Genomic DNA, 26,490 nt, shown 5'->3' with positions numbered 1-26,490 from the left:
CAGTTCAAATCCAGGAAGTGGAGTGAGCTCCCACTGTTAGCCTCAGCAGTTCAAAAACATGCAAATGTGAGTGAATCAATAGGTACCACTTCTGCGGGAAGGTAATGTCACTCCATGCAGTCATGCTGGCCACATGACCTTGGAGGTGTCTATGGACAACCCCAGCTCTTCGGCTTGAAATGGAGATGAGCACCACCTCCAGAGTCAGACATGATTAGATTTAATGTTAATGGAACAATTTACCTTACCTTAACTGCCAAAAACCACATCTGAGTGTCCCTTTCCTAAACAAAACATGAGTTTCCATTAGTCTGCAGGTGACTTTAAGCACAGAGACTGGACCTCTCCTGCCTCACCAAACTACAAGTCCCACAGAATGCAGCCATGGTAGTTAAGACAGAACTATAGCACTATAACTGTATGATTGGCTCCAGACCATTATTGGGAACTCGAAAACCTTCCTTGCCAGGGTTGGAAAGAGAGTCAAGATGCCCCATTGGCTCTTGGTGGTTGATTCCCAACCGAGCATCCAAGATTGGGCTGTTGCGACCACTTTTTATACCAAAACACAAATACTCACCCGGCATCCTTGTCAGGGTCCCGACCGATATGGGCTCCCCTTTTTCTCGCTCACTCTTTGACCAAAGGCAGAGAATCTGATAGTCCAGAAAGGGAGATGGGTAGCCAATATGCCTCCGGGGGGGGGGGGGGAGCACTCAGAAATGATGCATGGGCTCAGGAGACAGGCGGGCAGCCAGGAAGACAGACGAGCAAAGAAAGGTCTCGCTTTCATATCTGTCTCTTCTTCCACCGCCTCTTTATCCCGTTGCAATAAAGGCCAAGGAGACAGATGAGAGAAGGATGTAGAGAGTCAAGATTGCATTCGATTGCTTCGGGTTTGGTGGTCAGTGGGACGTGGAGGCACAAAGGGGCCTGAATTGGCACACGTAGCAACGCCATCTCAAGTGAGGCCTATAGATGAGAGGGGGGGCCTATAGATGAAAGAAGGAGAGAGAGAGAGGGAAGGTAGGAAGATGGCAGGATGGAAGAGAAGGACGGCTAGGTAGGAGTGGAGGCAAGGAGAAGGAAGGTAGAGATAGATACAGAGGCGCAACCAAGGGAGGGAAGGATGGCTTGGTAAGGAGACAGATGATAGAGAAGAAGGGGTTAGATAGATAGATAGATAGATAGATACATAGATACATAGATACATAGATACATAGATACATAGGTAGATAGATACATACATACCTAGAAACATAGGTAGGCAGGTAGGTAGGTAGGTAGGTAGATAGATAGATAGATAGATAGATAGATAGATAGATAGGTAGATAGATAGATACATAGATAGATACATATATACATACATACATAGGTAGATAGATACATACCTAGATACATAGGTAGGTAGGTAGGTAGGTACATACATACATACATACATAGGTAGATAGCTATATAGATAGATACATACCTAGATACATAGGTAGGTAGGTAGGTAGGTAGGTAGATACATACATACATACATACATATATATATACATATATACATACATACATAGGTAGATAGCTACAAAGATAGATACATACCTAGATACATAGGTAGGTAGGTAGGTAGGTAGATACATACATACATATATACATACATACATACATACATACATACATAGGTAGATAGATACATACCTAGGTACATAGGTAGGTAAGTAGGCAGGCAGATAGATTGATAGATAGATAGATGGATGGATAGATGGATAGATGGATAGATGGATAGATACAAGCATACATACATAGATACGTATATAGATAGATACATAGATACATAGGTAGGTAGGTAGGTAGGTAGGTAGGTAGGTAGATAGATAGATAGACAGACAGACTAGAGGGAGGAGAAGAGACTGGCTTAGTAGGTAAGCAGATAGATGATAGGAAGGAAGGAAAATTGTAGGATGGAAGAGAAGGATTGCTAGGTAGGACTATAGATAAGTAGAAGGATGGTAAATAGATACATAGATGCAGCCAAGGGAGGGAAAGATGGCTTGGCAAGGAGACAGATGATAGAGAGGGTGGGGTTTAGCAAATAGGTAGGTAGGTAGGTAGATAGATAGATAGATAGATAGACGAGAGGGGGAGGACAGACCCGCATAGTAGGTAAGCAGATCGATGATAGAGTAGAAGAAAGGAAGGAAAATAATAGGATGGAAGAGAAGGACAGCTTGGTATGAGTGTAGATAAGGAGAAGGAAGGTAGATAGATACATAGATGCAACCAAGGGAGGGAAAGATGGCTTGGCAAGGAGACAGATGATAGAGAGGAAGGGGTTTAGCAAATAGGTAGGTAGATACATACATACATACATAGATACATACATAGAAACATACATAGATAAATAGATAAATAAGTAGATAGATACATACCTAGATAAATAGATAGACAGATAGATAGATAGGTACATAGAAACATAAATAGATGCATACATACACATAGATACACAGATAAATAGGTAGATAGATACATAGATAGATACATTGAAACATAAATAAATAAATATAGATAGATACATAGATAGATAGGTAGACAGATACGTAGATAGATAGATAGATAGATAGATTTGTAGACAGATACATAGAAACACACATAGATGCATACATACACAGATACATAGATAAATAGGTAGATAGATACATACATAGATTGATACATATCTAGATACAGATAGATATATAGAAACATGCATACATACTCAGATAAATAGGTAGATACAAACATACATACATAGAAACATACATAGATGCAAAGATACACAAAGATACATACCTAGATACATAGATAAATAGGTAGATAGATACATAGATACATAGATAGATACGTAGATACATAGATACATAGATAGATACATAGAAACATACATAGATGCATACATACACATAGATACATAGATAAATAGGTAGATAGATACATAGATAGATATATAGATACATAGAAACATACATGCATAGATAGATAGATAGATAGATAGATACGTAGATAGATAGATAGATAGGTAGGTAGGTAGATAGAGAGATAGAGAAATAGATAGATAGATAGATAGATAGATAGATACGTAGATAGATAGATAGATAGATAGATACGTAGGTAGATAGATAGGTAGGTAGGTAGGTAGGTAGGTAGGTAGGTAGGTAGGTAGAGAGATAGAGAAATAGATAGATAGATAGATAGATAGATAGATAGATAGATAGATAGATAGATACGTAGATAGATAGATAGATAGATACGTAGGTAGATAGATAGATAGATAGATAGATAGATAGATAGATAGATACGTAGAAAGATAGATAGATAGATAGATAGATAGATAGATACGTAGAAAGAAAGATAGATAGATAGATAGATAGATAGATAGATAGATAGATAGATAGACGAAAGGGAGGAGGAGAGGCTGGCTTAGTCAATAACCAAATAGATGATAGAGTAGAAGGAAGGAAGGGAAATGATAAGATGGAAGATAGGTTACTGGAACAATGGGAGATAGGTAAGTAGAAGGTAGAGTCCATAGATAGATGGAAGCGTAGACGAGCAAGGCCCACAGGTCCACCCAGGTGCCAGGAAGGTAGGGCTGAACGAGTGGGGTGGAGTGTCCTTCTTGGGCGGCCTGCGTGCCCTATCTGCTGAGCCCCGGACTCACCTCTCCCGCTTCTCTCTCTGCCTGCCCCTCGCCCCCTTCCACGCCGTCCTTCTCCCTCACCAGGTCGCCAGCTGACCATCTTTAACAGCCAGGCCGCCATCAAGATCGGGGGCCGGGACCAGGGCCGCCCCTTCCAGGGCCAGATCTCGGGGCTGTACTACAATGGGCTCAAGGTGTTGTCCCTGGCGGCCGAGAGCGACCCCAACGTCAAGGTGGAGGGGAACCTGCGGCTGGTGGGTGAGGTGCCCTCGGTCATGACCACGGAGACCACGGCCACAACCCTGCTGGCGGACATGTCCACCACCATCATGGAGACCACCACCACCATGGCCACCACCACCACGCGGCGCGGCCGCTCTCCCACCATGCGCGACAGCGTCACCCAGGTGAGTGGGCAGCGTGGAGGAAGGGTGGGAGAAGGGGCAAGGACAGGAGTGGGAATCGGGCAACCCACAGGTTACATATGGCACCACAAAGCCATTGTTGTGGTCCACAGGACCCTAGTTGACCACCATCACCCTGTAAATAAGCAGTGAACTTGTGGGTCCTTTTAGATTCTATACACACACATACACACACTATAAATACACACTATCTATCTATCTATCTATCTATATACATACATACATACATACATACATACATACACATATACATATATACACACACCATATATATAATATATACACACACACGTGCGCACACAACTATATATACTCACTGTATATATGTACACACACACCATATATACATACACGCACACACAACTATATATACACACACCATATATATATACACACCCCATATATATCATATACACACACACACGCACACACAACTATATATATACACTATATATATATACACACCATATATATATATATATATACCATATATATATATATATATACACACCATATATATATATATATACACACACACACACACCCCATATATATAATATATACACACACAACTATATATACACACTATATATATATACACACACACCCCATATATATATATACATATATATATACACACACCATATATATAATATACACACACACACTATATATACATATACATATATACACACATATACATATACACACATATACATATATACATACACCATATATATAATATGTACACACACACACGCGCACACAACTATATATACACACTGTATATATGTACACACACACCATATATACATACACACACACCCCATATATATAATATATATACACACACACAACTATATATACACACTATATATATATATATACACGCACACCATAAATATAATATATATACACACATGCGCGCACACACAACTATATATACACACTATATATATATATATACACACACACCATATATATATATATATACACACACACACACACACACGCACACATGCGCGCACACAAATATATATACACACTATATATATATATTCACACACACACTAAATATACACACCATATATATATACACACAGCACACTAGAATTTCCTCCCAACCTACAATTATTATTGTTATTCCTATTCTTATTATTAAATAGCTTGGGTACCCGACATTGCCCAGATTATTTGAAAATTAAAAGTCAATATTTAATTGTACTAAATGAATACGGTTGTGGGTGAACTACAACTCCCATCATGCCAAGTTAACCCCGAGAAACTCTGTCAGTACTTCAAGTTTGTTATGTTGGGTAAGTTTCCTCTAAATGCGTCATCGGTGGGATTCCATGTGCTCTCCGGCTGCAGGTAAACTACAACTCCCACTATGGTGAGTCAGTCCCCTCCAACCCCTCCAGTAGGTTGAGTTAGTCATGGGGGTTCTGTGTGCCAAGTTTGGTCCAGATCCATCATTGGTGGAGGTCACCGTTTCTCTAGTTGTGGGTGAACTATAACTCCCAAAAAGGACGGTCAGTTCCTCCCAAATGCCATCAACTCAGTCTCCCAAAGAAGTTACTCTACACCCAACACAAGAATGGGAAACATAATGTTGGTGGACAGGGAAAGAGATTGGGCTCAAAGCCAACCTTAAAAACTGTGGCATAGACAGCGAGAGAGAACTGGGAAGCTCTGGCCCTTGAGGACTGGAGGTCAGCTGTGACCAGCAGTGCTGCAGAAGTCAAAGAGGCACAAATAGAGGGCAAAAGGGAGAACCGTGCGAAAAGGAAGGAGGTGTGTCAAGCCAACCCTTACTGGGACCGCCTTCCATCTGGAAACTGGTGTCCTCACTGCAGGAGAACATGCGGATCAAGAATAGGGCTCCACAGCCACATACGGACCCACCACCAAGACACTACACTTGGAGGACCATCATCCTTGGCTACGAGGGGTTGCCTAATTAAAGTAAGCTATGGGCTTAAAGCCAATCTTAAAAACTATGGCATAGACACCGAGATTGAACTGGGAAGCTCTGGCCCTTGAGCACTCTGATTGGAGGTCAACTGTGACCAGCAGTGCTGCGGAATTCGAAGAGGCACGAATGGAGGGTGAAAGGGAGAACCATGCATGCCAAGAGGAAGGCACATCAAGTCAACCCTGACCAGAAACCAGTGTCCTCACTGCGAGAGAACACAAGGATCAAGAATAGGGCTTGATGAGGGAGAACTGTGTGGCAAGTCTGGTTCAATTCCATCGTTGGCGGGGTTCAGAATGCTCTTGATTGTAGGTGAACTATAAATCCCAGCAACTACAACTCCCAAATGTCAATATTCTATTTCCCCAAACTCCACCAGTGTTGACATTTGGACATACTGAGTATTCGTGTAGAGTTTGGTCCAGATCCATCATTGTTTGAGTCCACAATGATCTCTGGATGTAGGTGAACTACAACTCCAAAACCAAAGGACACTGCCCACCAAACCCTTCCAGTATTTTCTGTTGGTCATGGGAGAACTGTGTCCCAAGATTGGTTCAGTTCCATCGTTGGTGGATTTCAGAATGCTCTGTGATTGTAGGTGAACTATAAATCCCAGCAACTACAATTCCCAAATGTCAGGATTCTATTTTCCTCAAACTCCACCAGTGTTCACATTTGGGCATATTGAGTATTTGTCTAGAGTTTGGTCCAGATCCATCATTGTTTGAGTCCACAATGATCTCTGGATGTAGGTGAACTACAACTCCAAAACCGAAGGACACTGCCCACCAAACCCTTCCAGTATTTTCTGTTGGTCATGGGAGAACTGTGTCCCAAGATTGGTTCAATTCCATCATTGGTGGTGTTCAGAATGCTCTGTGATTGTAGGTGAACTATAAATCCCAGCAACTACAACTCCCAAATGTCAAGATTCTATTTCCCCCAAATTCCACCAGTGTTCACATTTGGGCATACGGAGTATCCGTGTTGAGTTTGGTCCAGATCCATCATTGTTTTAGTCCACAGTGATCTCTGGAAGAATCCCAGAAACTACAATCCCATGAACTATGAATCCCAGCAACTACAACTCCCAAATGACAAAATCATTTTTTTTAGTGAAGGACATGCATTGGGTTGTTAGGTGTCTTGTGTCAAAAATTAGTGTCGATGTGTCCAGTGGTTTTTGAGTTCTGTTAATCCCACAAACAAACTTTACATCACATTGAACTATAAATCCCAGCAACTACAACTCCCAAATGACAAAATCATTTTTTTTAGTGAAGGACATACATTGGGTTGTTAGGTGTCTTGTGTCCAAATTTGGTCTCATTTCATCCAGTGGTTTTTGAGTTCTGTTAATCCCACAAACGAACATTACATTTTTATTTATATAGAATATTATTATTATTATTATTATTATTATTATTATTATTATTATTACTATTGTACCTGGAGGACCATCATCCTTGGCTACAAGGGATCGCCTAAGTAAAGTAAGCTGTGGGCTTAAAGCCAACCTTTAAAACTGTGGCATGGACACTGAGAAAGAATTGGGAAGCCCTTGAGCTCTCTAACTGGAGGTCAGCTGAGACCAGCAGTGATGCGGAATTCGACGAGGCACGAATGGAGAGTGAAAGAGAGTTCCGAAGCCAACAGTTCCGAAGCCATAGCGATGAGAAATCGATGGGTTGGATTTCTGAACTTCCCTTCCTTCTCAATAGATCTCCGAATGGGGTCTGTGGTGTTAGAAAATTGCAGAAAGGGACCGGAAATGGCTTGAAAGGCCCCTTTGAAATGCCCAACCTCAGCAGGACTGGCCTTTTGTTCCTGAAAGGAGGCTTTGAAAAGAGCCCGGCTTCCACCTCTTCACATCTTCGGCGCCTGGAGAAAAAAGGAATCGAGCTCTCAACGTTCTCCAGAAGCCATTCGGAAACAGAAATACGAGATTTATTGGCAACAGAAGACAACAAAATAGCAAACCCACGAGCGGCAATACCTTTCTTGGGCCGACTCCAAAGCCTGGATACAAGCTTTCCAAGTTAAGTTATTAAGGAGCAATAAACGAGGCCCAAGACAAATATTTATTGGGTTTCCGTGAGTTTTCCGGGCCGTCTGCCGTTGATCCATTCTCCCAGGCAGGAAGCAGCCAGGCTTTGAAGCTGCAAGGCCATTTAATGCTAATCAAGGTGGCCAATGGCAACATTCACACTTGCCTCAAGCAGACAAGAATTCTTTCTCCCACCTTGGACATTCCACAGATATATATCTATATATCTATATCTATAGAGGAATCCAAGACAGGAAGCAGCCAGGCTTTGAAGCTGCAAGGCCATTTAATGCTAATCAAGGTGGCCAATGGCAACATTCACACTTGCCTCAAGCAGACAAGAATTCTTTCTCCCACCTTGGACATTCCACAGATATATATCTATATATCTATATCTATAGAGGAATCCAAGACAGGAAGCAGCCAGGCTTTGAAGCTGCAAGGCCATCCAATGCTAATTAAGGTGGCCAATGGCAACATTCACACTTGCCCCAAGCAGAAAGTAATTCTTTCTCCCACCTTGGACATTTCACAGATATATATCTATATATCTATATCTATAGAGGATTCCACCAGACAGGAAGCAGCCAGGCTTTGAAGCTGCAAGGCCATTCAATGCTAATCAAGGTGGCCAATGGGAACATTCACACTTGCCTCAAGCAGAAAATAATTCTTTCTCCCACCCTGGACATTATTCCAGACGCATACATACATACACATACATATATATATAGAGAGAGAGAGGATTCCCCCAGGCAGGAAGCAGCCAGGCTTTGAAGCTGCAAGGCCATTCAATGCTAATCAAGGTGGCCAATGGGAACATTCACACTTGCCTCAAGCAGAAAATAATTCTTTCTCCCACCCTGGACATTATTCCAGACACATACATACATACATACATACACATACATATATATATAGAGAGAGAGAGGATTCCCCCAGGCAGGAAGCAGCCAGGCTTTGAAGTTGCAAGGGCATTTAATGCTAATCAAGGTGGCCAATGAGAACATTCACACTTTCCTCCAGTAGTGAAGAGTTCTCTCTCCCACTCTGGACATTCCACAGATATATATGGGATTTCCCCAGGCAGGAAGCAGTCAGGCTTTGAAGCAGCAAGGCCATTCAATGCTAATCAAGGTGGCCAGTGGCAACATTCACATGCCTCACGCAGACAAGGGTTCTTTTTCCCATCCTGGACATTCCACAGATATATATAGGATTCCCCAGGCAGGAAGAAGCCAGGCTTTGAAGCTGTGAGGCCATTCAATGCTAATCAAGGTGGCCAATGGCCGTATGCAAGCAGACAATAGTTTTTTCTCCCATGGCAATATTCACACTTGCTTCTAGTAGACAATAGTTTTTTCCCCCCAACCTGGACATTCCACAGATTAATATAGGATTTCCCCCAGGCAGGAAGCAGCCAGGCTTTGAAGCTGCAAAGCCATTCAATCCAATCACAGTGGCCAAGGGCAATATTCCCACTTGCTTGAAACAGACAAGAGTTCTTTCCCTCACCTGGACATCATTCCACAGGAATATATATATATATATATATATATATATATATATATATATATCCGTGAGTTTTCCAGGCCACCTGGCCGTGATCCAGAAGCATTCTCTCCTGACATTTCTCCCACATCTCTGGCAGGCATCCTCAGAGGTTGTGAGGTCTGTTGGAAACTAGGCAAGTGGGGTTGATATATATATATCACTTGCCTAGTTTCCAACAAACCTCACAACCTCTGAGGATGCCTGCCATAGATGTGGGAGAAACATCAGGAGAGAATGCTTCTGGATCACAGCCAGACGGCCTGGAAAACTCACGCATATATATATATATATATATATATATATATATATATATATATTCCTGTGGAATGATGTCCAGGTGAGGGAAAGAACTCTTGTCTGTTTCAAGCAAGTGGGAATATTGCCCTTGGCCACTTTGATTAGCATTGAATGGCCTCACAGCTTCAAAGCCTGGCTGCTTCCTGCCTGGGGGAATCCTATATATATATCTGTGGAATGTCCAGGGTGGGAGAAAAAACTATTGTCTACTAGAAGCAAGTGTGAATATTGCCATGGGAGAAAATACTATTGTCTGCTTGCATATTGCCATTGGCCACTTTGATTAGATTGAATGGCCTCACAGCTTCAAAGCCTGGCTGCTTCCTGCCTGGGGGAATCCTATATAAATCTGTGGAATGTCCAGGTTGGGAGAAAAAACTATTGTCTACTAGAAGCAAGTGTGAATATTGCCATGGGAGAAAATACTATTGTCTTCTTGCATATTGCAATTGGCCACTTTGATTAGCATTGAATGGCCTCACAGCTTCAAAGCCTGGCTGCTTCCTGCCTGGGGGAATCCTATATATATATCTGTGGAATGTCCAGGGTGGGAAAAAGAACTCTTGTCTGCTTGAGGCAAGTGTGAATGTTGCCACTGGCCACCTTGATTAGCATTGCATGGCCTTGCAGCATCAAAGGCTGGCTGCTTCCTGCCTGGGGGAAATCTGTCTATCTATCTATCTATCTATCTGTCTGTCTGTCTGTCTGTCTGTCTGTCTGTGGAATTATGCCAAGAGTGGGAGAAAAATTCTTGTCTGCTTGAGGCAAGTGTGAATGTTGCCATTGGCCACCTTGATTAGTATTGAATGGCCTCACAGCTTCAAAGTCTGGCTGCTTCCTGTCCAGAGGAATCCTATACCTGGAATGTCCAGGGTGGGAGGAATAACACTTGTCTGCTTGAGGCAAGTGTGAACGTTGCCATTGGCCACCTGGATCAGCATTAAATGGCCTTGCAACTTCAAAGCCTGGCTGCTTCCTGCCTGAGGGAATCCTATACGTGTGTGTATGTGTGTGTGTATATGTATATGTATATGTATATGCATATGTATATGTATATGTATATGTATATAGAGAGAGATCTGTGGAATGTCCAGGGTGGGAGAAAGAACTCTTGTCTGCTTGAGGGAAGTGTGAATGTTACCATTGGATGGCCTTGCAACTTCAAAGCCTGGCTGCTTCCTGCCCTGGGGGAAACCTATATATATATATATATATATATATATATATATATATATATCTGTGGAATAATGTGCAGGGTGGAAGAAAGAACTCTTGTCTGCTTGAGACAAGTGTGAAGGTTGCAATTGGCCAGCATAAATAGCATTGAATGGACTCGCTGCTTCAAAGCCTGGCTGCTTCCTGCCTGGGGGAATCCTTTGTTGTGTAAAGAACAACACTCAGAGAATAGAACTTCCTGACATGAAACAATCAGGGCCAGCGAACACCTCCCAACAAAGGATTCGTCCAGGCAAAAAGCAGCCAGGCTTTGCAGCTGAAAGGCCATTCAATGCTAATCAAGGTGGCCAATGGCAATAGTCACACTTGCCCCCAACAGACAAGAGTTCTTTCTCTCACCCTGGATATCATTCCAAAGATATATAAACCCAATTTTCCTAGTTTCCAACAGACCTCACAACCTCTGGGGATGCCTGTCATAGATGTGGGCGAAATGTCAGGAGAGAATGCTTCTGGAACATGGTCAGACAGCCCATAAAAGTCAGAGCCAAGTAACAATTCCCAACAAAGGATTCCCCCAGGCAGGAAGCAGCCAGGCTTTGAAGCTGCAAGGCCATTCAATGCTAATCAAGGTGGCCAGTGGCAACATTCACACTTGCATCATGCAGACAACGGTTCTTTTTCCCATCCTGGACATTCCACAGATATATATAGGATTCCCCAGGCAGGAAGAAGCCAGGCTTTGAAGCTGTGAGGCCATTCAATGCTAATCAAGGTGGCCAATGGCAGTATGCAAGCAGACAATAGTTTTTTCTCCCATGGCAATATTCACACTTGCTTCTAGTAGACAATAGTTTTTTCCCCCCAACCTGGACATTCCACAGATTAATATAGGATTTCCCCCAGGCAGGAAGCAGCCAGGCTTTGAAGCTGCAAAGCCATTCAATCCAATCACAGTGGCCAAGGGCAATATTCCCACTTGCTTGAAACAGACAAGAGTTCTTTCCCTCACCTGGACATCATTCCACAGGAATATATATATATATATATATATATATATATATATATATATATATCCGTGAGTTTTCCAGGCCACCTGGCCGTGATCCAGAAGCATTCTCTCCTGACATTTCTCCCACATCTCTGGCAGGCATCCTCAGAGGTTGTGAGGTCTGTTGGAAACTAGGCAAGTGGGGTTGATATATATATATCACTTGCCTAGTTTCCAACAAACCTCACAACCTCTGAGGATGCCTGCCATAGATGTGGGAGAAACATCAGGAGAGAATGCTTCTGGATCACAGCCAGACGGCCTGGAAAACTCACGCATATATATATATATATATATATATATATATATATATATATATATTCCTGTGGAATGATGTCCAGGTGAGGGAAAGAACTCTTGTCTGTTTCAAGCAAGTGGGAATATTGCCCTTGGCCACTTTGATTAGCATTGAATGGCCTCACAGCTTCAAAGCCTGGCTGCTTCCTGCCTGGGGGAATCCTATATAAATCTGTGGGATGTCCAGGTTGGGAGAAAAAACTATTGTCTACTAGAAGCAAGTGTGAATATTGCCATGGGAGAAAATACTATTGTCTGCTTGCATATTGCCATTGGCCACTTTGATTAGATTGAATGGCCTCACAGCTTCAAAGCCTGGCTGCTTCCTGCCTGGGGGAATCCTATATAAATCTGTGGAATGTCCAGGTTGGGAGAAAAAACTATTGTCTACTAGAAGCAAGTGTGAATATTGCCATGGGAGAAAATACTATTGTCTTCTTGCATATTGCAATTGGCCACTTTGATTAGCATTGAATGGCCTCACAGCTTCAAAGCCTGGCTGCTTCCTGCCTGGGGGAATCCTATATATATATCTGTGGAATGTCCAGGGTGGGAAAAAGAACTCTTGTCTGCTTGAGGCAAGTGTGAATGTTGCCACTGGCCACCTTGATTAGCATTGCATGGCCTTGCAGCATCAAAGGCTGGCTGCTTCCTGCCTGGGGGAAATCTGTCTATCTATCTATCTATCTATCTATCTATCTATCTATCTGTCTGTGGAATTATGCCAAGAGTGGGAGAAAAATTCTTGTCTGCTTGAGGCAAGTGTGAATGTTGCCATTGGCCACCTTGATTAGTATTGAATGGCCTCACAGCTTCAAAGTCTGGCTGCTTCCTGTCCAGAGGAATCCTATACCTGGAATGTCCAGGGTGGGAGGAATAACACTTGTCTGCTGGAGGCAAGTGTGAATGTTGCCATTGGCCACCTGGATCAGCATTAAATGGCCTTGCAACTTCAAAGCCTGGCTGCTTCCTGCCTGGGGGAATCCTATACGTGTGTGTATGTGTGTGTGTATATGTATATGTATATGTATATGTATATGTATATGTATATGTATATGTATATAGAGAGAGATCTGTGGAATGTCCAGGGTGTGAGAAAGAACTCTTGTCTGCTTGAGGGAAGTGTGAATGTTACCATTAGATAGCCTTGCAACTTCAAAACCTGGCTGCTTCCTGCCTGGGGGAAGGCAGGAAGATAGATAGATAGATAGATAGATAGATAGAGATATAGATATAGATATAGATATAGATATAGATATAGATATCTTTGGAATAATGTCCAGGGTGGGAGAAAGAACTCTTGTCTGCTTGAGACAAGTGTGAAGGTTGCAATTGGCCAGCATAAATAGCATTGAATGGACTCGCTGCTTCAAAGCCTGGCTGCTTCCTGCCTGGGGGAATCCTTTGTTGTGTAAAGAACAACACTCAGAGAATAGAACTTCCTGACATGAAACAATCAGGGCCAGCGAACACCTTCCAACAAAGGATCCGTCCAGGCAAGAAGCAGCCAGGCTTTGCAGCTGAAAGGCCATTCAATGCTAATCAAGGTGGCCAATGGCAATAGTCACACTTGCCTCCAACAGACAAGAGTTCTTTCTCCCACTCTGGACATCATTCCACAGATATATAAACCCACTTGTCTAGTTTCCAACAGACCTCACAACCTCTGGGGATGCCTGTCATAGATGTGGGCGAAATGTCAGGAGAGAATGCTTCTGGAACACGGCCAGACAGCCCATAAAAGTCAGAGCCAAGTAACAATTCCCAACAAAGGATTCCCCCAGGCAGGAAGCAGCCAGGCTTTGCAGCTGAAAGGCCATTCAATGCTAATCAAGCTGGCCAATAGCAATAGTCACACTTGCCTCCAACAGACAAGAGTTCTTTCTCCCACTCTGGACATCATTCCACAGATATATAAACCCACTTGCCTAGTTTCCAACAGACCTCACAACCTCTGGGGATGCCTGTCATAGATGTGGGCGAAATATCAGGAGAGAATGCTTCTGGAACATGGCCAGAAAACTCACATCAACCTAGTGATTCTGGCCATGAAAGCCTTCGACGACATGAATATTGTCGAAGTATGTTGCAATGGGGATCCCACAAGATGGGACCAATCTGTACTTGGTGCAGCAGAAACTACAGATCCCAAAGGTTGGGGGATTCCTGATCTCGTTGTACTGAGCGCCTCAGGTATATATATCAATCCCAGCTCCTTCTCGTCGCCTCTCCACAATCGGTTGTCACTGGGGCCACTTTACGAAAGGCAATAAAACGCCATTACTGCTCCAACCGCAGGTCGTAAAACATAATGGAAATCACATAAAAATATTAGAACATAGATATATATATATATATATATATATAAGAGGGAAATAAAGAGGAAAAAAACCAAGACAACCTGAAGTCGAGCGGCAAGAAGGAATAGCACTAAAAACATTGGGAAAACATAAATTCGGGGTGCATTTTCCCCCCAGGTGACAATCAAAACATAACTGAGTTTTGCAGAACTCATCTGGTGCCATTTCCATCGCAATTGGCCACCCTGATTGGCATTGAATGGCTTTGCAGCTTCAAAGCCTGGCTGCTTCCTGCCTTGGGGAATTTTCTATACATCTGTGGAATGTCCAGGGTGGGAGAAAGAACTCTTGTCTGCTGGAGGCAAGTGTGAATGTTCCCATTTGCCACCTTAATCAGCATTGAATGGCCTTGCAGCTTCAAAGCCTGGCTGCTTCCTGCCTGAGAGAATCCTATATACATCTGTGGAATGTCCAGGGTGGGAGAAAGAACTCTTGTCTGTTGGAGGGAAGTGTGAATGCCGCCACTGACCACCTTAATCAGCATTGAATGGCCCTGCAGCTTCAAAGCCTGGCTGCTTCCTGCCTGAGAGAATCCTATATACATCTGTGGAATGTCCAGGGTGGGAGAAAGAACTCTTGTCTGTTGGAGGGAAGTGTGAATGCCGCCATTGACCACCTTAATCAGCATTGAATGGCCCTGCAGCTTCAAAGCCTGGCTGCTTCCTGCCTGAGAGAATCCTATATACATCTGTGGAATGTCCAGGGTGGGAGAAAGAACTCTTGTCTGTTGGAGGGAAGTGTGAATGCCGCCACTGACCACCTTAATCAGCATTGAATGGCCCTGCAGCTTCAAAGCCTGGCTGCTTCCTGCCTGAGAGAATCCTATATACATCTGTGGAATGTCCAGGGTGGGAGAAAGAACTCTTGTCTGTTGGAGGGAAGTGTGAATGCTGCCACTGACCACCTTAATCAGCATTGAATGGCCCTGCAGCTTCAAAGCCTGGCTGCTTCCTGCCTGAGAGAATCCTATATACATCTGTGGAATGTCCAGGGTGGGAGAAAGAACTCTTGTCTGTTGGAGGGAAGTGTGAATGCCGCCATTGACCACCTTAATCAGCATTGAATGGCCTTGCAGCTTCAAAGCCTGGCTGCTTCCTGCCTGGGGGAATCCTGTGTATATATATATGGAGTGTCCCTGGTGGGAGAAAGAACCCTTGTTTGCTGGAGATAACTGTGACCGTTGCCATTGGTCACCTTGATTAGCATTGGATGGCCTTGCAGCTTCAAAGCCTGGCTGCTTCCTGTCTGGGGGAATTCCCCCCCCTCTCTCTCTCTATATATATATATATCTATGGAATGTCCAGGGTGGGAGAAAAAATTCTTGCCTGCTTTAGGCAAGTGTGAATGTTCCCATTGGCCACCTTAATCAGCATTGAATGGCTTTGCAGCTTCAAAGCCTGGCTGTTTCCTGTCTGGTGGAATCTTGTGTGTGTGCGTGTGTGTGTGTGTGTAGAATGATGTCCAGGGTGGGAGAAAAAATTCTTGTCTACTTTGGCAAGTGTGAATGTTCCCATTGGCCACCTTAATTAGCATTGAATGGCCTTGCAGCTTCAAAGCCTGGCTGGTTTCTGCCTGGGGGAATCCTATATATGTACATCTGTGGAATGTCCAGTGTGGGAGAAAGAATTCTTGTCTGTTGGAGGAAAATGTGAATGTTGCCATTGGCCACCTTGATCAGCACTGAATGGCCTTGCAGCTTCAAAGCCTGGCTGCTTTCTGCCTGGCGGAATCCTGTGTGTGTGTGTGTGTGTGTGTCTGTGTAGAATGATGTCCAAGGGGGGAGAAAGAATTCTTGTCTGCTTGAGGGAAGTGTGAATGCCGCCATTGACCACCTTAATCAGCATTGAATGGCCCTGCAGCTTCAAAGCCTGGCTGCTTCCTGCCTGAGAGAATCCTATATACATCTGTGGAATGTCCAGGGTGGGAGAAAGAACTCTTGTCTGTTGGAGGGAAGTGTGAATGCCGCCATTGACCACCTTAATCAGCATTGAATGGCCTTGCAACTTCAAAGCCTGGCTGCTTCCTGCCTGGGAGAATCCAATATACATCTGTGGAATGTCCAGGGAGAGAGAAAGAACTCTTGTCTGTTTGAGGCAAGTGTGAATGTCACAAAAACATTGGAAGAACACAAATTCGGAGTGTGTTTTTTTCCCCCCGGTGACAATAACAACATAACTGAGTTTGGCAGAACTCATCTGGTGCCATTTCCATTGGATGACGAATTCTGTGTGTCTTCCAAGGCAGCAAACTGATTCCACAAAGAATATCCCAATTCGTCATCCATGCCTAACAACAGGCACTATTCCGAAATGTCTCTCCTTTCAGCCATTTGTCCCAATTCCGTGTGTCCATTTGTGATTTCCCTCCCAACTTACAATTATTATTATTATTATTATTATTATTATTATTATTATTAATATTTTACTGACACAAAAACACAGTATTCCTCCCAACCTACAGTTATTATTATTATTATTATTATTATTATTATTATTATTATTTACTGACACAAAAACACAGCATTTCACAGCAAACGAGATAATAATAATAATAATTATTATTATTATTATTATTACTATTATTATTCTATCTTGGGTACCCAGCATTGAAAAAGTCCATTTTAATGGTCCAAAATGCATAAGGTTGTGGGTGAACTACAACTCCCATCATGCCAGGTTAAGCCCCTCAAACTCCATCAGTACTTCAAGTTTGTTATGTTGGGCAAGTTTCCCCTAGATGCATCATTGGTAGGGTTCAGTGTGCTCTCTGTCTGTAGGGTAAACTACAATTCCCAGCATGGTGAGTCAGTCCCCTCAAACCCCTCCAATAGGTTGGGTTAGTCATGGGGGTTCTGTGTACCAAGTTTGGTCCAGGTCCATCATAGGTGGAGATCAGTTTCTCTGGTTGTGGGTGAACTACAACTCCCAGAAAGGAAGGTCAGTTCTCCCCCCCCCCCCCCCCCGCCCCACCCCAGTAATCAAATTTGGACATATCGGGTATGTGTGCCAAGTTTGGTCCAGATCCATAGGTGTTTGGGTTCACAGTGCTCTCTGGATGTAGGTGAACTACAACTCCCCCAAATCAAGGTGAATTTCCTCCAAAGACTTCCAGTATTTTCTACTGGCCAAGGGGGATCTATGTATGATAGCTGGGATTGTAGATGACCTATCAATCCCAGCAACTACAACTCCCAAATGTCAAGGTCTATTTTCTTCAAACTCCACCAGTGTTCATATTTGGGCATATTGTGTATTAGTGCCAAGTTTGGTCCAGATCTATCATTGTTTAAGTCCACATTTCTCTCTGGATGTAGGTGAACTACAACTCCCAAACTCAAGGTCAATGCCCACCAAAGCCTTCCAGTATTTTCTGTTGGTCATGGGAGTTCTGTGTGCCAAGTTCGGTTCAAATCCATCGTTGGTGGAATTCAGAATGCTCTTTGGTTGTAGGTGAACTATAAATCCCAGCAACTAAAACTCCCAAATGTCAAGGTCTGTTGTCTACAAACTCCACCAGTGACCACATTTGGGCATATTGAGTATTCGTGCCAAGTTTGGTCCAGATCTATCATTGTTTATGTCCACAGTTCTCTTTGGATGTAAGTGAACTACAACTCCCAAATGTCAAGGTCTATTTTCCGCAAACTCCACCAGTGCCAACATTTGGGCATATTGTGTATTAGTGCCAAGTTTGGTCCAGATCCTCCATCATTTGAGTGCACAGTGCTGTCTGGATGTTGGTGAACTACAACTCCCAAATTCAAGGTCAATGCCCACCAAACCCTTCCAGTATTTTCTGTTGGTCGTGGGGGTCCTGTATGCCATGTTTGGTTCAATTCCATCATTGGTGGAGTTCAGAGTAGCCTTTGATTGTAGGTGAACTATAAATCCCAGCAATTACACCTCCCAAATGTCAAGGTCTATTTCCTCTAAACTCCATCTATGATCATATTTGGGCATATGGAATATTTGTGCCAAGTTTGGTCCAGATCCATCATTATTTGAGTGCAGAGTGCTCTCTGGATGTAGGTGAACTACAACTCCCAAATTCAAGGTCAATGCCCACCAAACCCTTCCAGTATTTTCTGGGAGTGTGCGGGCCAAGTTGGGTTCAATTCCATCATTTGTGGAGTTCAGAATGCTCCTTGATTATAGGCGAACCCCACCAGTATTGTGCCAAATATGGTTCACTATATGAAAATAGGCATCCTTCAGATCAGATATTTACATGACAATCCATAACAGTAGCAAAATTACTGTTAGGAAGTAGCAACGAAAATAATGTTATGGTTGGGGGTCAGCACAACACAACGAACTGTATTAAAGGAAGGTTGAGAATGACTGTTTAATAGAAACCCATGACATCGTTAGCGGGATTGGACCCAGCATTTTGGCCTGAGATTTCTTTCTAGGAAAGGAAGAAACGGCACATAATCCCCTTCCCGTGGGTCTCAGCTCTGCCACTAATTTCAGCAGAGCTCTCTTTTGCGCCTCAACCTCTTTTTTTCCAGTGAGGGGAAGAAAAAGGACAGAACTGGGAAGGAAAGAAGACAGATTATGTGTGCCTTCCCCTTTCTATACACCTTTCTCCCGCTATCGCAGCTTTGCAATGAGTGCAAAAATAAAACCGAGGCGCATTCCCCCCTCGACAGATCTCGGGCTTTCCATCCTCTGATGGCACAGATGATGTTTCGCTCTCTTAAAAAAAGAAAGGAAGAGGGGGGAGAGAAAACGCTGACAAAGTCCTCTTCCAGTTGCGATGGCAACCGTGCCAGTAATTAGGTTGGCCTGGTTTCTCATCCTTCGGAGAGAGAGAAAGAGAGGGTGGAGGGGAGGAAGAGGCAGGTGGTGCCGAGGCATGAGAGGGGGACGGACGGATGCGGTCGGTCGACAGGATGCCGGTGGGGAAGGGTTTTGCATACCATTCAAAATCGTGGGCACCTTGAGCTCATCCAAAAGAGCCTTCACTCAGGTTAGAAGAGGCATGAGCAAACTTCAGCCCTCCAGGTGTGAAAGAAATTCATAGGAAACTGTGACTACCATCTCACCCACCTCATAGGAAACCTGCTACAAAACAGGAGCTTCTTTGTTGAGTTCCAGGGCAAGAGAAGCAGATGGCGGAAACAGAAGAACGGCCTGCCTCAGGGGAGCGTGCTAGCTCCATCCATGTTCAACATCTACACAAATGACCAGCCACTGCCAGAAGGGACAGAGAGTTTCATCTATTCTGATGATCTTGCCATCACCTCTCAAACAGGGAGCTTTGAGATGGTAGAGTAGGTGCTCTTTGAGTAGGTGCTCTTACTGCCTACTACAGGGAAAACCAGCTGATCCCTAACCCATCTAAAACACAGACATGTGCTTTTCATCTCAAGAACAGACAAGCATCCTCAGCTCTGAGGATTATGACCTGGGAAGGAATCCCAATGGAGCATTGCAGCACACTCAAATACCTGGGAGTCACTCTGGACCGTGCTCTGACCTACAAGAAGCACTGCCTGAATATCAAGCAAAAGGTGAGCGCTAGAAACAATATCATACGAAAGCTGACTGGCACAACCTGGGGATCACAACCAGACACAGTGAAGACATCTGCCCTTGTGCTATGCTACTCTGCTGCTGAGTATGCATGCCCAGTGTGGAACACATCTCACCACACTAAAACAGTAGATGTGGCTCTTAATGAGACATACTGCATTATCACGAGGTGTCTGCGCCCTATACCATTGGAGAAACTACACTGTCTAGCCGGTATTGCACCACCTGACATCTGCTAGGAAGTAGCAGTCAATAGTGAAAGGACCAAGGCAGTGACATCTCCAGCTCATCCCGTTTGGGCATCAGCCAGCACGCCAACAACTTAAATCAAGAAATAATTTTCTAAGATTTACAGAGACACTCGCTGGAACACCCCAGCAAGCGAGAGTCCAAAAGTGGCAGGCTCAAACCCAGAACCTCAACCAATGGCTGATACCAAATGAGAGACTCCCCCCTGGGCACACAGAAGACTGGGTGACTTGGAAGGCGCTGAACAGACTGCACTCTGGCACCACGAGATGCAGAGCCAACCATCAGAAATAGGGCCACAAAGTGGAATCCACGACATGCGAGTGTGGAGAAGAGCAAACCACTGACCACCTGCTGCAATGCAACCTACATGCACAACGGAGGACCTTCTTGCGCAACACCAGAGGCACTCCAAGTGGCCAGATACTGGTCAAAGGACATTTAATCAACTACCAAGCTTGCAAACTTTGTGTTTGTTTGTTTGTTTTGTTAAAAATGTAATACAACTGTCTGGTTGCTTAAGTCGTTTAGCTTAAGGTCAGTTCAGGCAACGCTGCATATGAGTGACAAGATAAGCCGGAGTACTCTTATTCCTAGTTCAAGTCAAGCTTTGATTTTGGATTTAATATATCCTTGAAGGTTTCGGTGTTTCTGTTCATGTACACCTGTTCAAGTGCACACCGTTCAAAATCATGGGTGTCTTGAGCTCATCCAAAAGAGCCTTCGCTCAGGTTAGAACTAACTTGAGCCCTCCAGGTATGAAATAAATTGTGGAAGAAATTCCCAGGAAACGGAATAATTTCATGGGTGTCTATTAAACAAGAAGTCGTTTAGCTTAAGGTCAGTTCAGGCAACGCTGCATAGGAGTGAGAAGCTAAGCCGGAGTACTCTTATTCCTAGTTCAAGTAATCCAAAAGAGCCTTCGCTCAGGTTAGAACAAACTTGAGCCCTCCAGTATGAAAAAAATTGTGGGAGAAATTCACAGGAAACGGAATAATTTCATGGATGTCTATTAAACAAGAAGTCGTTTAGCTTAAGGTCAGTTCAGGCAACGCTGCGTAAGAGTGAGAAGCTAAGCCGGAGTACTCTTATTCCTAGTTCAAGTCATCCAAAAGAGTCTTCGCTCAGGTTAGAACAAACTTGAGCCCTCCAGGTATGAAACAAATTGTGAAAGAAATGTACAGGAAACGGAACGATTTCATGGGTGTCTATTAAACAAGAAGTCGTTTAGCTTAAGGTCAGTTCAGGCAACGCTGCATAGGAGTGAGAAGCTAGGCCGGAGTACTCTTATTCCTAGTTCAAGTAATCCAAAAGAGCCTTCGCTCAGGTTAGAACAAACTTGAGCCCTCCAGGTATGAAATAAATTGTGAAAGAAATTCATGGGAAACGGAACGATTTCATGGGTGTCTATTAAACAAGAAGTTGTTTAGCTTAAGGTCAGTTCAGGCAACGCTGCATAAGAGTGAGAAGCTAAGCCGGAGTACTCTTATTCCTAGTTCAAGTCGAGCTTTGATTTTGGATTTAATGTATCCTGGAAGTTTTCTGTGCTTCTGTTCATGTACTCCTGTTCAAAATCATGGGTGTCTTGAGCTCACCCAAAAGAGCCTTTGCTCAGGTTAGAACAAACTTGAGCCCTCCAGGTATGAAATAAATTGTGAATGAAATTCATGGGAAACGGAACAATTTCATGGGTGTCTATTAAACAAGAAGTTGCTTAGCTTACGTTCAGTTCAGGCAACGCTGCATATTAGTGAGATGCTAAGCCGGAGTACTCTTATTCCTAGTTCAAGTCAAGCTTTGATTTTGGATTTAATATATCCTGGAAGTTTTCTGTGTTCCTGTCCATGTGCTTCAAGTGTTTAAGTGGCTGAGAGGGGAAAGGAAAGGGCATGAGGCTGTTAGGAATGGTGGGAATTGGAGTCCAAAACACCTGGAGGGCTGGAGTTTGCCCACGCCTGGGTTAGAAGCACCCAAAGACACAACGCCATCTTTGCTCTTGAGACGGGGGCCACAGGGAGTGTATATGCTGAAGATTCCTCCGTTCGCTCGACTCCTGGAAGCCCCTCTCTGAGCTGATGCGCCTTGGCAGTTGTCTCAAACTATGGGGATCCTGATGTGCGGAAACAGACAAGCGTGTCCTCTTCGTCAACCGGAGAGCAACACAGGGGTCCTAGCATTGCCCACACACTTTCTGTGCGTTCGTATCCAATCGCCTCACTTGTCTTATTTCGTAGTGACGTGGTCTCTCCGTTGGCATCCTTTTGGGATCCCTCCAAGCTCTGGACCCGAATTCCTCCCATCCTTTTCCTTTTCTCTTCTTTCCAAGTCCAACTCTGTTGTCAGCAATTGATTCTTGGAACGCTCTTCTTCCTCCTTTTCCAAAATGCCAAAATGACACATGTAGTGGTGCCTGAAGCGGATAAATGCTTCCCTTTTGGTGCCGGATAGAATCATAGACTTGGAAGAGTCCTGGCGGGCCATCTAGTCCAACCCCATTCTGCCAAGGAGTAGGAAAATTGCGTTCAAAGCACCCCCGACAGATGGCCATCATCCAGCCTCTGTTTCAAAGCCTCCAAAGAAGGAGCCTCCACCACATACTGGGGCAGAGAGTTCCACTGCTGAATGGCTCTCACAGAAAGTTCTTCCTAATGTTCAGATGGAATCTCCTTTCTTGTAGTTTGAATCCTTTGCTGGGAGGTGTTAGCTGGCCCTGATTGTTTCCTGTCTGGAATTCCCCTGTTTTTTGCTCAAAAAGTCTTGCTTTCCTGCTTCTTGGCAGGGAGTTGGACTGGATGGCCCACAAGGTCCATGATTCTATGATTCTAATACTAATAATAATATTGATCATAATATTATAATGTAATCTATATAAATAAAAATGTAATGTTCGTTTGTGGGGTTAAGAAAACTCAAAAACCACTGGACGAATTGACACATAATTTGGACACAAGACACCTATCAGGCCAACGAGTGACCAACACTCATAAAAACACTGAAAAACACAGCGGAAGAGACTTTAAAAGCCAAAAATATATATGTGCAAAATCATATATATACACATACACATATACATACATACACAAAACACATATGCACAGACTGGGCCACAGGGATGGCTAGTGCAATATAAAACTAATAATAATGCAATATAATAGTTGTATATTATATATTACATGCAATATTACTAATAATATTGCAGTATAGTGGTTCCCCCAGGCAGGAAGCAACCAGACTTTGATGCTGCAAGTCCATTCAATGCTAATCAAGGGGGCCAATGGCAACACTCCCACTTGCCTCCAAAACACAACCGTGACGCAAATACTCAATATGCCCAAATGTGAACACTGGTGGAATTTTGTGGAAAATAGACCTTGACATTTGGGAGTTGTAGTTGCTGGGATTTATAGTTCACCCACAATCAAAGAGCATTCTGAATCTCACCAACGATGGAATTGAACCAAACTTGGCACACAGAACTCCCACAACTGACAGAAAATACTGGAAGGGTTTGGTGGGCATTGACCTTGACTTTGGGAGTTGTAGTTCACCTACATCCAGAGAGCACTGTGGACTCAAACAATGATGGATCCGGACCCAACTTGGCACGAATTCTCAATATGTCCAAATGTGAAGACTGGTGGAATTTTGTGGGAAATAGACCTTGACATTTGGGAGTTGTAGTTGCTGGGATTTATAGTTCACCCACAATCAAAGAGCATTCTGAATCTCACCAATGATGGCAAACATGGCATACAGGACTTCCATGACCAACAGAACACACTGGAAAGGTTTGGTGGGCATTGACCTTGAGTTTGGGAGTTGTAGTTCACCTACATCCAGAGAGCACTGTGGACTCAAACAATGATGTATCTGGACCAAACTTGACACAAAAATTCCATATGCCTAAATATGAACACAGATGGAGTTTGGAGGAAATAGACCTTGACATTTGGGATTCGTAGTTACTGGGATTTATAGTTCACTACAATTAAAGAGCACTCTGAAACCCACCAACGACAGAAATGGGGCAAACTTCCCACACAGAACCCCCATGACCAACAGAAAATACTTAAGACCATCCAGTCCAGGTCAATTCATTGCCATAAGTTGTGTGATCTTCTTCCACTTGTTGCTCACTGATCCAACACTTGGTCTTGATTTTCCTTCTAAAAGACAAAAGGGAGTTGGCCAGTCTGATATCCCATAGGCTGGGGGCCACTGCTGAGAAGGCCCTGTCTCTCATCCCCATCTCAGCACAGCAAGGCACTGAAACACAACTTCTTGTCTAAAGACTAGTTTATTTAACACAAAACTATTTACGCTAGAAACTAAGTAGAACAAGAAACAAACGCAGCTACATGGTTCGGCTTTTCGTTGTTATCTAGAATCAGGCACCTCCTTACATTCCACAGTGACGTGATGACGTAGGACGCAACACAGCCGACAATACTCAAAGGAAAACCCAGCCAAGAGAGTTTGGCTGCTCCCTTGCAAAGGAGAATTGGGAGCAAGTCCCACAAATTGGCCTCTATCTCTCGGAGATTGAGGCATTGTGCTCCGCCAGCCATTTTGCTTCAAGGGCCACTCCACGGAGAGCTTTTCTCTTTCCCAAGGGCCCTCCACCACACTCCAGCTCCCTCCTGCTGTTCCTGCTGGCCACTTGGCTCAGACAAAGAGGACTCGTGCGCGTGGCACCCCTGCCAGCCATCTGCGGCAATCTGGCATCCCATGGGCATCGCTGGCATGAAGCTGAGTGCAACTCAAGGCATGTTAGATCGGGGTTGAACCCCACCCCAGGACCAACTCTATAGGACCGTGGACTGGTTGGCAATGGGATATAACATACACCAGAAGAGAGAGCCGGGGAGTGTTCAGAATAATAGAATCCTAGAGTTGGAAGAGACCTGGTGGGCCATCCAATCCAACCCCATTCTGCCAAGAAGCAGGAAAATTGCATTCAAAGCACCCCCGGCAGATGGCCATCCAGCCTCTGTTTAGAATCATTGAATCACTGAGTTGGAAGAAACTTTGTGGGCCACCCTAGCCAACCTGGGTGGCTTCTTTTGCTGATGCATCACACTCTTTGCTCACAGTATCATAGAATCCTAGAGTTGATTTAATGGCCTTGCAGCTTCCAAGCCTGGCTGCTTCCTGCCTGGGGGAATCTTATATATATATATATCTGTGGAATGTCCAGGGTGGGAGAAATAACTCTTTTCTATTGGAGGCAAGTGTGAATGTTGCCATTGGGCGTCCTGATTAGCATTGAATGGCTTTGCAGCTTCAAAGCCTGGCTGCTTCCTTCCTGGGGAATCCTATATACAATATATCTATGCAAAAATATCCAAGGTGGGAGAAGGAACTCTTTTCTGTTGGAGGCAAGTGTGAATGTTGCCATTGGGCATCTTGATTAGCATTGAATGGCTTTGCAGCTTCAAAGCCTGGCTGCTTCCTTACTGGAGAATCCTATATACAATATATCTGTGGAATAACATCCAGGGTGGGAGAAAGAACTCTTGTCTGTTGGACACAAGTATGAATGTTGCCATTAGGCATCTTGATTAGTATTGAATGGCATTGCAGCTTCAAAGCCTGGCTGCTTCTTGGCTGGGGAAATCCTTTGTTGGGAGGTGTTAGCTGGCCCTAATTGTTTCCTGTCTGGGTTTCCCCTAGAATCGGAGAGTTGGAAGACACCTGGTGGGCCATCCAGTCCAACCCCATTCTGCCAAGAAGCAGGAAAATCACATTCAAATCACTCCTGGCAGATGGCCATCCAGCCTCTGTTTAGAATCATTGAGTCACTGAGTTGTAAGGATTCCTCCCAGGCAGGCTTTGAAGCTGCAAGGCCATTCAATGCT

General features: G+C 43.9%; 1 protein-coding gene across 23 annotated transcripts in view; it reads left to right on the top strand.

Moving 5' to 3' along the window:
- The window catches only part of NRXN2 (neurexin 2), an 888,378-nt gene that overhangs the window by 820,472 nt on the left and 41,416 nt on the right, over positions 1-26,490 (top strand). For all 23 annotated transcript variants that reach the window (XM_067472511.1, XM_067472506.1, XM_067472510.1 and 20 more), the window contains one exon: positions 3,746-4,068. In XM_067472511.1, coding sequence (XP_067328612.1) covers positions 3,746-4,068 — 323 coding nt within the window. The remainder of the gene's footprint in view (positions 1-3,745; positions 4,069-26,490) is intronic.

Source organism: Anolis sagrei, chromosome 12 (genome assembly GCF_037176765.1).
Source record: "Anolis sagrei isolate rAnoSag1 chromosome 12, rAnoSag1.mat, whole genome shotgun sequence".
Classification (NCBI taxonomy): Eukaryota; Metazoa; Chordata; class Lepidosauria; order Squamata; family Dactyloidae; genus Anolis; species Anolis sagrei.
The sequence above is the reverse complement of the archived record's forward strand: the minus strand, read 5'-3'. Positions and strand labels throughout refer to the sequence as shown.